Source organism: Notothenia coriiceps, unplaced genomic scaffold, assembly GCF_000735185.1.
Source record: "Notothenia coriiceps isolate Sejong01 unplaced genomic scaffold, NC01 NC01_scaffold00008957, whole genome shotgun sequence".
Classification (NCBI taxonomy): Eukaryota; Metazoa; Chordata; class Actinopteri; order Perciformes; family Nototheniidae; genus Notothenia; species Notothenia coriiceps.
Window position 1 is genome coordinate 514,093 of NW_011341658.1, and position 12,481 is coordinate 526,573.

At 39.4% G+C, this 12,481-nt stretch overlaps 2 protein-coding genes across 4 annotated transcripts in view; both read left to right on the forward strand.

Annotated features, from left to right (window-relative positions):
• The window catches only part of pik3r2 (phosphoinositide-3-kinase, regulatory subunit 2 (beta)), a 32,532-nt gene extending 25,800 nt beyond the window's left edge, over positions 1–6,732 (forward strand). For all 3 annotated transcript variants that reach the window (XM_010770433.1, XM_010770434.1, XM_010770435.1), the window contains exon 16: positions 103–6,732. In XM_010770433.1, coding sequence (XP_010768735.1) covers positions 103–310 — 208 coding nt within the window. In that variant the 3' untranslated portion in view covers positions 311–6,732. The remainder of the gene's footprint in view (positions 1–102) is intronic.
• A 1,452-nt stretch (positions 6,733–8,184) lies between these two features.
• ifi30a (IFI30 lysosomal thiol reductase a) lies at positions 8,185–11,583 on the forward strand. Its single transcript, XM_010770432.1, has 7 exons — positions 8,185–8,433; positions 9,392–9,580; positions 9,890–9,964; positions 10,106–10,198; positions 10,345–10,497; positions 11,148–11,216; positions 11,322–11,583. The coding sequence occupies exons 1-7, from the start codon at positions 8,302–8,304 to the stop codon at positions 11,385–11,387; spliced, it is 777 nt and encodes a 258-aa protein (XP_010768734.1). The 5' UTR covers positions 8,185–8,301; the 3' UTR covers positions 11,388–11,583.
• Positions 11,584–12,481: the final 898 nt, after the last annotated feature.

The window sequence follows — 12,481 nt, forward strand, 5'->3', positions numbered from 1 at the left end:
GTGACATATTTTCTCTTCTACAGCCAGTCAAAATATCTGCTGTGAAAGAGTCATGTATATATTTTCCCATAATTAACATTTGATGTCTGTCCTTCTCTCCAGTGTGGAGGGTGACGCCAAGCACTGCGTCATCTACAAGACGGCCACCGGTTATGGATTCGCCGAGCCCTACAATCTGTACTCGTCCCTCAGAGACCTGGTGCTCCACTACAAGAACGTCTCCTTGGTCCAGCACAACGACCAGCTGAATGTAAACCTGGCCTACCCAGTCCTGGCCCGCTCTCAGAACCAGAACCAGCACCCCAGATGAATGATCAACCAGCAGTGTAAGACACCGGCCAGGGGGGGAAACAACATTTTCACTTGTATGCGTTGGAAAAAAAGAATCCTCCAAACAACGCTTGTTCATGTTTAAGAGAAAAAAGACTCGACAGCCATGATTTCAAATTCATCCTTTTTGGGCTGGAAGCTGGTGCTTATTTTCCCACACCAACCCCAGCAAAGAGCACTCCTTGCTGACAGCATGGCTTCAAAATAAGCACAGTACTACCAGTATCAGAGCACTGTACAGTTAGCCCGGCTGACGCAGTGAGTTTGAACTTTAGGAGAGTTAGCCAGCCTTATCTGTACAGTAATGAAAAAACAAGAAAGTGTGAGAGTTTATCAAGAAAACACCTTCGGTACGGAGAAAAAAACAGTCAAGATGTGTTCGAAGAAGAAGACAAAAATAAGCACACAACAATGTTGTTTTCAAGATCATGGGGAAGAGGAGGGGGAAACCAGATGGAGGAATGATTTACAGAAGGCACTTTTGTTTTTTTTGCCTTGAACACGTGATAACTGTCCTTAGACAAAGGCCCGATCTGTCATCCCCAGACTGCCTGCAAACTCTCCGTCGACAAACGCCTGAGCTGTCGTCCGCTGAGAGGGCTGGCTGGGCTGAAGCGGGCTGCTCGCTTCACACCTACATGTACAGGCTGAAAAACCACGGACCAGGGGCTTGAGTCACTGGAGCCGAGGGGGGTGAGGGAGGGAAAGCGAGAGAAATTGCCTGGGTTGATGTTTTGTATGGGTTTTAAAAAGATTGATTCAATTTAAAGCTTGCGTAAGTGCCATAGTAATAGCTTTGAATGACCACAAGCCTGTGTGACTATAACAAGGGGGCACGTCGAGGTTGAAAGAAGGAAGGAGGGGTTGAGCGGCTGTCGACAGCTACAGCTTTAAAAATAATACTCGTATATAGGTATATTTTTTATGAAATGATCTCTATTTCCAACTGCTTTGGCTCGTTGCACTCTCAGTGGGCCTCCTTTTGAATTGACGAGGTACAACGTACAGTAAATGCTGTATGGCGGCTTAGGAACGCATGGTACATTATTTGGTGTGTTGTGAATATAGAAAGGTAATCACAATACACTAAATGGAGAGGTACATTGATAAATGTAGTTTCACCACATGATTCAGGTTTCCTTTTTAAAGGGAAATTGTGGGAGTAATCCAGCATCACACGTCTCTTTATTTCTTCCTTCCTTTTTCATCTTCGTATATACTGTAGCACCTGTAGCCATTGACTTAAGGCATAACTGTTAGTGCTTCTCCTCTGTGTCTGGCTTCTTTATGCTAAAGACACTTGCAGAGCATCTATCTATGTGATTATTGTATCTTCGGTACTGTATTTGCCTTGTCTCTAGGTAGATTAGACTGTTTAGCGGTACTATGTCCTCGCAGATGTTTATTATTGTTTTTAAATGCAGATTTACTCACGGTACTTCCTTCCTTCCCGCGCTCGACTGTTCACTTATCACAAGCTTGACTCACAGAGCTGTAGAACATTTGATGTACAAAAAAAAGAAAAAAAAAGCAGTAATATAAGTCATGTAAAGTATATCGCAGACATACAGTCAGTGTATCTGACACTACACAGTTTTATCGCTGTGATTCTTTTGTGTTTTCAGAATATTCGCTATGCTCTTAGATTCAGTTTAAGGATGCACAGTATCCAGCTAATGTGAGCCAAATGAAGGATGTCTTTTCATGTAGCAAGAAAACAAGTAACTGGTCCTTTTGCCATTCAGCATGGCCTCTTCGGTCTGAGAGATTATAGTATAGTATGCATGGAGTCCTTCATTTGGGTTGTTGTTTTTCTTTCTTCACTTGGCACCAGTGCTTAATTGTACTTTCTGTAGTGCAAGTACAGTATGATGTGTGGTAGTACTATGCACAACAGTCACATGTAGATAATAACTTCTGCCATTCGTTCCCTCCCTCGATCCTGGGCTGTGATGGGGAATTTCTCCCGGTTCACTCATAAAGATTGTACCATCGTTGTACTCTGTCACTTTCGAAGCACAGTTCATTTATTTAGAGGCAGGATTACTCAATTGTTGTTGGGAAAATGAGGCGTCACATGATGCCCCTTTTTTAGGTTTGATTTACAAAGCTGATATCTTGAGAATTAATGAAAATTAATAATCTCTTACATTTCTTACATGTAGACTCAGATTGCCAAAAAAAGAAACAAGTATTTTTGTAGAAAAGTATAGGAGAGTCAGACGTTGTGGGCAATAGAAGCTTTTAGAGAAAAGAAGTGCACTGTTTTTAAAGGTTGCACATTTGGCATTTTTTCACTTTTTTGTTAAGGAGGGATTGAAACCGAATTGAGATATTATCTACTCTTCCTCTCAAGAAATATAATTATGTACGTTTCATCTGAAGACCTTAGCTTCTGACAAACTCAATGCTTTTCGGCATAGTTTCATTTCTGTTTCACACATTTTCAGGTTTTTCCAAACAGACCAATCACACTTTCAAATGAACCCTAACTCAGCCTGAGAAGTTTTGAATCGAGACGTCATTTTTGATTTCGGTCAGGACGAATCAATTTGCACAGTTCTTGGCAAGTAGTAAATCCCAAGAATGAAACTAGAGGTGACGGCTGTGCTTCTGAGGGCTATAAACACGTGTGAGTTAGAAAGATTAGAAGTGCCTTTAAGTCATTGTGATGAGCTCGTCTTCTCCTCCTCGTCATCGGAGCGTCTCTCTACAAAGACGGTGCCACCACCACCATATGCTGTGCCCCCATGCTCACTCTTTTGCCATTTACCAAATTCTAAAAGGTAAAATAATGAGCATAGTGTGAGATTGTGTGTTAGAGCAAATCTGAGCATGTTCTAGATTTTAGTTGTGCCTCTTTGTTGTTACATCTATAGTTGTTACATATTCCTTCTTTCTATGGTGGGGGCTGTACAGTAGCTTGGTTCTCTCTCACTGTGCACCAAAGCTAGATTTCTTTGGTGTGTTTTCTATTTGTCTGGTATATTTTTTGAGAAGTCTCAGATAAGATAGAAATGTGAACCTTCCACATCCAGGGCCCAGCCCAGTTTGAAGCTCATCTGATAAGCTCTCAAGTTAATGCATGCAGCATTTCTCAGTGTTTTATATAAAGAGTCAGTTCCTTTGCGAACAGGCAATCTGGTTGAGTCACCCGCCACTGCTGACACATCCATTATCCAGTTTGTTGGACCAACACTTTTGTGACTGCACTTTTTTTCTCAGTTCCACACACTCAAACTAGTGTGTCTGACGCCCAACAACCATAAACTCACAGACAGTGGTGAAGCTCAGTTGTCAATAGTGTTTTTAGTTGATAGTTTTATGGTCTCTCCTCCGTACAGTATATCGGGAATGATCGACAGTTTTCTTTATGATATCGGAGTATACAGTGTACAGTATATGCTTATGTTGTTTTGGCGGTCAACAGCTGTCATGTAATTCTGATGCTTTTTGACTGATTGCAATGTTTTCATTATAGAGTTAGTATTACTATATGGACTGTATAAACTCTAATACTTTCAAACAAACGGAGCTGATGGCTCATTATGCAATTTGTGTTCACACAGCATAATTGTCCAACTTAACAAGACAGAACATTTTCCTAAAAGGTAACTTCAACCAAATCACAGAAATACATGTGTTCACTTACCAATAGTGATATCTAAACATGCAGATCGTTTAGATTTTGAGATATCAATCCTTTCCAAGGTTTCGATAAACCACATAATCCACTTACCAAACAGTCGGGTTAATATATTTAGTTTCATGAAGAAACATGCGGTTTGGAAGCTGAATGGCTTCCTGCATCACTTGTTAAGATGAACTTTTTTGCAGTACAGGAAAAACACTTTTATCTGCCATATTTGCCATGTTAATCACAGATTATTGAAAGCTAGAAGCAATGCAACTTTAGTAGCAATGACACCTGGTCAGGCAGTGAGAGGGCAGGAGAGGAACTCTTTATTGTGCTTTGACTTCCAGTTGAGACTTTAAGCCCACTTTTGGCGGACGTTACTCTGAAACTCAAAGCTTTCATCCTGCTCGTCTAAAAAATATATGCATTTATGTCCGAGCTTGTTGAAAAACATTTTTTTCTATATGACAAATGATCATTCAAGGGGTTAAATATTTTTTCATCCGCTTTGGTACACTGTAAATGATATTTCTTGAAATGGCCTCACACACAGAGCACATCTTTCACTGACTACAAAGAAACACACATTTGGTGTCTATTAAGGTTTTAAGAATGAGAGAATTACTAGAGAATAAATATTTTGAAATATATACTTAGATATCTATATTTTTGGATGGTTGAATTCTGATTCGGACTGTGCTTGAAACGAATCGGAGAGAGGCTTTGATGTGAACGCGGTCTTTTGACTCGCTCTTTGCGCGGTTGCTTCGTACTCCTGCAGTTATTGAAACACATTTTTACTAATCAGCTGCAGTGAGCTTCATCGTGATTCGCAACAAACTGTGCTCACAGCTGACCGACATACAGGAAATCTATTAAGCATGATTATCAGGTGCGTTCAGAGGAAGAAGCAAGCTCATGTACATGTACATTCATATTTACAGAGCTTGGTCTTGGCTGCTTTGCATTTTATTAAATAATAGAGATTTGTTTTGTTTTTTTGAACATGAGAATCTTTTGTGTCTTTTTAGAAGATTCTGGTTTTGTGAGTAGATTGAGTGTTAACGTTGCACCACAAAAGATACACTTACAATAGTTTGCTGCCACAGAGATCCACCACAGACACTGAAGCTGTAACAGAGTGAACCATCTTACCACTGTATCGTCCCTCGGTGGATCTCTGCGGTCGCTGAAAGCAAAAAAAAACTGAGTTAAAAGGTACAGTTTGTGATCACTCCTTTACGCAGACCTTTGTACATGGAACTATGATGGCATTAGAAAGTGTTCTTTTATGGTGCCTGAGTATATGTTTTTTATTTGGCTTTTTAAAAAAGCCAATTGTTTGTCCAAGTGTTGGTTCTTTTTTTTTGTTTGTTTGTTTTGTTTATATCTGTTAATGATAACCTTACAGAGCCTATAAAGACAAAAATAAGCTAGCTTGAATTTTTTCCTCCGTACAGAAAAAAACGAAAAAAACAAATGTTTACATTATGTAATTAACCAAATAGTAAGTATGCGTTTGAGAATCAATCTGTCTGTCCCTCAAAGTGGCTGTGATAGATTGATTTATATTTCTTTATTTCCTCTGTCGTTTTAAACTTGAAAATGTTATGACTGCTTGTTCTGTTTCTGTTTTGGTTTGTTACTCTCTTTTTTTGACTCATGACAACAGTGCTCCCTCAATTTCAAAATAACAAGATTCATGTGTTCATAATACAAAGTCATCATCAGTCATTCTTTACCTGCTGACTACATCACATTACACTGAGCCTTGTATGTGCTGGACTGAACCCTCATTTGACACACTGTCTCATATTTGCTGTTTATAGAAGTATAGATTACATAAAATAATCAGCAAGACTGCAAAGAATGGATATGGGGTGATCCACATGTTGTGCGTAATGCATGGGTACAGTTTTAGCATATTTTGAAATGAACTATCAAGATGATGTTGCACTACAAAGTAAATGATACTCGGATCTAAATCATTTGCTAACACATTTTAAGACCAAATGTACCCACTTTAGTCTCAGCTTGTTTGTTTCCATTGAAAATGAGGATGCCATCAACCACTGCACTTTCATTTCCACTTTCTCTGCCTTTTTCCTAACTTGTCATATCATCCGTCTTGATTTTGAACTGAAGGGTAGCCATTTTGTTTTATTAATCTGATTCTTCCCTGGTGTACAGTAGTTCATATCAAGACTCTGAATGTTGGAAACGAGATTGGCTGTGATTCATTTGGAAACAACCTGGGCAACATTACAGAGCGGCAACAATTTAAACATGTATCCACATTGTTTTACACTAATACCGTCTGGTCTGCTTTGCTCCACCATGTTGCCCAACAAGTTGCCTAATGTCACTTCCTCTGCATCAGATACAAGGCTGTTCATGCATTGTTAGCAATGATGTCTATTTCTTTAAAAAACGATAAACAATGGGGCAGTCAGATAAAGCTACTTTACACCAAAGTGCAATTGAACTCAGAGGGAGCACTGTTGTTTCAGCCAGTAGATGCCTATTGGTTGAGGTGTGCCCAACCCCTATGCACGATAAGATGGTTATTCTTCTTCTCTTCTCTTGTGTTATCCTCCCTCCGTTGGACTGTCTCAATTCAGATGGGACATCCTTCTTTCTCTCTCGTGTACAGCTTGCTTCAGAGTTGTGTTTGTCCTCAGACAGGTACTCTTTAATCTGTACGGTTCTTTCTTTAGGCTGATGCAATGATTTAAAAAGACAATAAAAGATATATAAAATCATAATGACTGTCTGGGTTTGTCTTTCGGTGTTGTTCTTTGGAGCATAATGTTGAGCGAATCATCAACTGATCACACTTTCACATACTCATGTATCAGACTATAATGGGCTGACTTCGCTGTATGTGAAACCATTCCTCATTTAAAGCACTCACTGAAAATAAGGGAACCATATGGCGTTGTATGACCACCACTACTACTGCTATGGAGCAATGTTTTGGAGATATGGCCAAACGCATCAATAGCAGTGCACCAACAAATGAATTGGAAAACTGCCAGAATTTTTTTTTTTTAATAATCTTTGCAAATGTTTTATGAGGAAGGAAGGCTTAAATGATACATGTTGCTAACTCCAAACCTACACATGGAAATCACTTTCTTATATTTCAGTTTCATAGGAAACTCTTTTCTAGAAAGCAGTTCAAATGAACACTGTACTTGGGTTTGTGGTGAAGAGTAAAACTAAAGGAAGTAAAAATGTTTTTGAGAATGATGATGTTAGCCTTTTAAAAAGTATAATTGCTTAATGTAGTTTAAACCCACATACAGTATGATAACATGCATTCTCTTCCTTAAGAAGAGGTTGGAGACATAGACCTTATAAGGGTTTTTCAAAATTCCCAATGAAGACATACATCTGAATGCTGACGACACCACACGAGGGGGAGTGAGGACATATTGAATTTGTGACTTTGTCATACAGTATGATAGACTTTTTGATACACCATAATTAAATATGGTAAAGGCATATATGAAAGTAGCACAGATTACACAAAACAGCGAAGCAGACGGGAAGCAGAGGGAGTCATGCAGTTGTGTTGTTGTAATTTTGGCTTATCTGCCTCTTGTCCTGTTCTTTTAAAGAAGGCTGGGGTATCATGTGAGAGTCACCAGGTAATGTTCAAGGGTTTACGATGTTTTTCCTGCAGTGTGTGTTTCTCATGACTCTTTCTTGAGCAAGACCTATGGTCTGAGGAGTTGAGCTGAGACGTGACATCATTTTATGATTAACCAGCAGGTGATGTGCAAACCATGCCAAAACTAGTATCCCATTAATGCATACTGAGAAATGATTACATTTTCAAGTTTTTGTGATGCAATCAATGACTTATGTTAAAGGTTTTTAACGAGTTCTTTCATTTTCAATTCCCAAGATTTGTGAAACCAGTGGTGGAATGTAACTTAGTATTTAAAGTAGGCCTAACTTTAAAAATAATACAAGTATGTACATTTTGCAATAGGCCTACTTTTAACTAAGTAAAGGATTTCAATACTTCTTCTCAATACGTCAACACTACCATGTGAAACAATAGTCTTGTGACATTTTTGACTCATAATTTTCAGTCAACACAGTTGCACACAGCATCAACGTTTCTCAGCATGGATCCTGCCTATGAACAAGTGACGCTGTCGTAATCATGTGACTGAGAGCCAATCAAAAAATCAGGTAGCGTTCACGAGGAAGCATCGGTGCGGTATTTAAAGTTGGACGCAGCGTATTTTGTAGGTCAGTACTGGGGGTGTTTTCTTCTTTGTTTTAAAGTGTTAAACTAAATACCTGTGCCGCAAGAGAAGATGAAGGCTGCTTTGCTGCTAGTTTTGACTGTTTGGTTAAATGTTCAGTACGGTGGTTGCGCTTTTTCCTCTTCATGTTCACTCCCTCCGTCAAAGTGGTGTTCATCTCTGGACTCAGCTATCCAGTGCGGGGTAAGATTTAAGGTTTAATATTATTATCGTAATTTACATGTTCATTTTTCGGAATGAATTGTGTTTGTTAACATCAGAGCACACCCTGAATATACTTCTGGTCTTACCTAGATACCACTGCACTAGATAATACAGCAAAACAATAACACGAGTTGAGTGTCAACATCGCGTTATGTCTGCATAAGCTAGCTAGATTTCACTGTTGGGACTGCACACGTCACTACATTAATGACTTATTCGACTCATCCAGTCTGCTGTAACTAATTAAACGTAACAGAATCAAATGGTTAATTAAAGTGTCCGGGTAAGTAAAAAGGTATTTGGCGAAACATTTTCCACCTTTCTCTTTGTATCCAGCGTTAGCATTCTTGCCCCTGTTTTTTTAACAGTATAACTGTGTCGTTAAGTTTAACAGGAAACGGCTACCTACATGGTGTTAAGTGTTCTCTATGTCATCTAATTACATTGCATTTAGCTGACGCTTTTGTCCAAAGCGACTTACAGTAAGTGCCATAAACCCTTAGAATTCAAACTCAGAACAAAAAAGAAAAGTGCTGACATATCCACTTCAAACAAGCAAGGCCATTGTAAGGGCTGTTGCATAAGTTAAACAATAAAAAAAATGAACTTTTGAGGAAGAAGTGGGCAGCCTACGTAGTATTATTGTGTATGCGACGACCGGATTTTTCTATGGAACAATCAAGGAGGAAGTTTAAACCTTTAAAAAAAAAAAAACTGAAAAACAATACCATTTACATATTCGACTTTCTGGCTGAGCATTAATTTAAACTCCTATTAAATGATAATGCCACCAACCTTAATTGAATTTCAGGAAAAAAACTGAAAGGTTTCCTCTTACATTTTTTGGTACCAAATGGAAAATGACACACACACACACACACACACACAGAGTGATCACACAACAGTAACCTCCTGCTGCTTTCCCCTCTTTTTGCAGGTTTTGAAGCAGTGTCTTCTGTCCAACTTCACCAGGTCCCATCAGACCTCAGACCAGGTGGAGGTGGGGCTGTACTATGAGAGTCTGTGTCCCGGCTGCAGGTTGTTCCTCACTCAGATGCTCCTCCCCACCTGGGTGTTACTGGAGGAAATCATGTCTGTGACTCTGGTGCCCTACGGCAATGCACAGGTAAGCAGTAGACGAAACTCATGGGGTGTACACTGGTCTAGAAACTCATCTTTAAGTTATGATATGTTTTATATTGTTGTGCTGAAAAGTCATAAAGATTGAAAGAAAGAATGAAAAGTTAGCGCAAAAGGCTCGTTTAAAACCATATACAGTCACTGAATAATCCAATAAACATAATTATCTGAGTGTGGATGTACCTTGAACTTGACCTGGAGGAATGGGCTTATCATGTGATGTATGTCATAATCTTGGTTTAGAAATGATTCTCTTTTTTGAATTTGTGAATCTCTTGCATGTTCCCAATCCCAGGAGAAAAATGTTGGAGGGAAGTATGTTTTTGAGTGCCAGCACGGAGAACAGGAATGTCTGGGAAACATGATTGAGGTACAGTAACATCCCCAACATGCAGAGGAAAAAACTGCCATCATTTCCCTGAGAAATGTTAATTAAAAATGCCTTAATTATTTTATTCTTAGTATTGTCACAATGCTGCCACTGATAAATGGACTCCCTTGTTCCTCTCAGACTTGTCTTCTGAACATGACAGACGCTAGTGCTGCTTACGAGACCATCCACTGTATGGAGTCGGCCGACGATGTCATCAGTGCAGCAAAGAGCGTAAGGAGGTCCCTCCCCAGTCGCTAGTGTCTGTTTGTCTCTCTATCCTTCTTTTGATACATCTCTTCTGTCGCCGTCACATCACTTTATTTATAATATCCCTACTGAAGTTGCTGTGTGTTAATTCCCTCCTTTGCTGATTGCAGTGTGTGGGCCTCTTCAGCCCTGAGTTGAAGTGGGAAAGCATCGACAGCTGTGTGAATGGGGACAAGGGAAACCAGCTGATGCATCAGAACGCCTTGAAGACCCAAGCCCTGAATCCTCCCCATAAATATGTGCCCTGGATTACCGTTAACGGGGTAAGGCTCCAGCGCATGTTCTGGTAAAACATATGGCCTCTGGCGTTATGTAGGAAAAATATAACATGCTAGATACCACAAGAAACTATACAGCGTCAGAGCTAAATAGATCATCCCTCTTCCCATCATAACTCACTCTGAGGCCACTCTCCCTGCAATGCCCCCATTCTGCCACTGCCATTGATGCTCAGTGATGGTACATCTCCAGTGATGATATGATCTTGTGATTATTTTTGACATTTGATCTACCCCAAAACTTCTCTCTGTAAGGGAAAGACAGCTGTGACTGTAATGTGTGTAGCTGCATCTTCTAAAGCCCAGCACCACAGAAGGCACTACCTCTCTGCCAAAGGGGAACTGAAGATGTTACAAATGGGTTGTCAGATAACACTTCAACACATATTAAACTGCAAATGTACAGCATATAAATATCAATTCAGTCTGCCTGTAAGTGGCCATTTCTGGTGGTTCTATTCAAATAGGGTGACGGGTGGCGTTTTTATTTCAAAGACTCTCCTTTATTCATATGGTGATCTGTCACTTTTATCAATGCCTGTAGATCTGCTGTGTGAAAAGTCCACTATGTCCTTTGCCTAAATGCTTCTTGTTTCCAAGGCTTAAGGAGAGACTCATTCTTGTTTGATTTGCAGGCTCACACCGACGATCTGCAGGACAAGGCCTCGACTTCTCTCTTCTCTCTGGTCTGCAGCATGTACAAGGTGCAGATAATGCTCATTTTTCACTCTATTTTTAAGTCCAATTTTAGTGTGTGTGTTGTGAAAGTTCACGCCTCTCTTCATTAAGATGTTTATTTTTTTTCTCAGGGCCCCAAGCCTGCGGCCTGTGGAGGGAGCCAGAGAGTTTTCAGAAGCTACTCCAACAATGACTGAAGGAGCAGCCCTGCACATGTTGCTCTGTTCCAGGTGTGGCCCCCAATAAGGAGCACTGAGCAATATCACCACATCTTCTTTAGTCTTGGATTTTAATTTGTTTTTATAAAGGGAAAAAAAATGATCTCACTTTTATAACTTTCAGAATATAAATACAATACATTTTTTTGTCCTCATTAAAATGTTATCCACTGATTTCATAAACTCTTCTTTTTTTTTGTTCTAACATTTCGACCAATAGCCTTCTGCTATTTCCAGCATTCCTTGCATAATCTGTTCAAAGACAGTTTTCTATCAAAACTCTAGATGGCGCCATATATCAGAAACTAATCTTTAGTCCCCTGTTCCAGAGTTATTAACAAGTAACGTGTAAATAAATGCTGTACTACCCTTTATTATTTATAATGTTATTTAGGCATACTACTCTAAACTCAGTTTTTAACTTTGTATTCAAACACAGATGCAAAGAATACTATATGATCCATCACACAAGGTGCATGTCAACTCTCAAGCCATAGATCATGGTCAGTGACTCGTAATGAGTTACAGCTGTGTTTTCCTTTTATGTAATGCATTTTTTTAAACCTGCGTTACTGTGTGTGTGCAGCCGAAGGGGGGTGGCTCATTAAAGTTCATAACGTCTCCTGGGCCCAGGAGTTCAACACTTTTAATCCCTATCTGATCAGATCAGATTTGGATTTTGAGGAGTTCAAAACCAAAAAACAGGATTAGGATCACTTTCATATCCGATCAGATCAGGAAATCCAATCCAAGCTTTAATCTGGAGCAAATCTTCAAAATGGGTAGTTCAAACCGACAACACAGGATTGGGATCAGTTTGACCCCAAAAAACTGGATTATCCTGATCCCACCAAAGGGGTGGATTTCCAGTGGATTACCAGAGCAAAATGTACTGTACCATTTATTTTAAAATATGTTTCAATTTAAATAAGATGGCAAAGTTTGTTAACTGAAATAATACACAATTTTTAGCCTTCATGGGAAATACATTTTATTTTTTCCATTTTTGCTCACGTTTGTGGTGGCCTATTTTGTTTTCAACCAAATGTTGATGACATAAATGTTTATGCTCA

Excerpts from the sequence above, each read along its gene's own strand:
- ifi30a (XM_010770432.1), top strand. The coding sequence starts at position 8,302 with ATGAAGGCTGCTTTGCTGCTAGTTTTGACTGTTTGGTTAAATGTTCAG. Across the intron at positions 8,434-9,391 it reads ACTCAGCTATCCAGTGCGGG|GTTTTGAAGCAGTGTCTTCT; the intron begins GTAAGATTTAAG and ends CTCTTTTTGCAG. Across the intron at positions 10,498-11,147 it reads CCTGGATTACCGTTAACGGG|GCTCACACCGACGATCTGCA; the intron begins GTAAGGCTCCAG and ends TTTGATTTGCAG.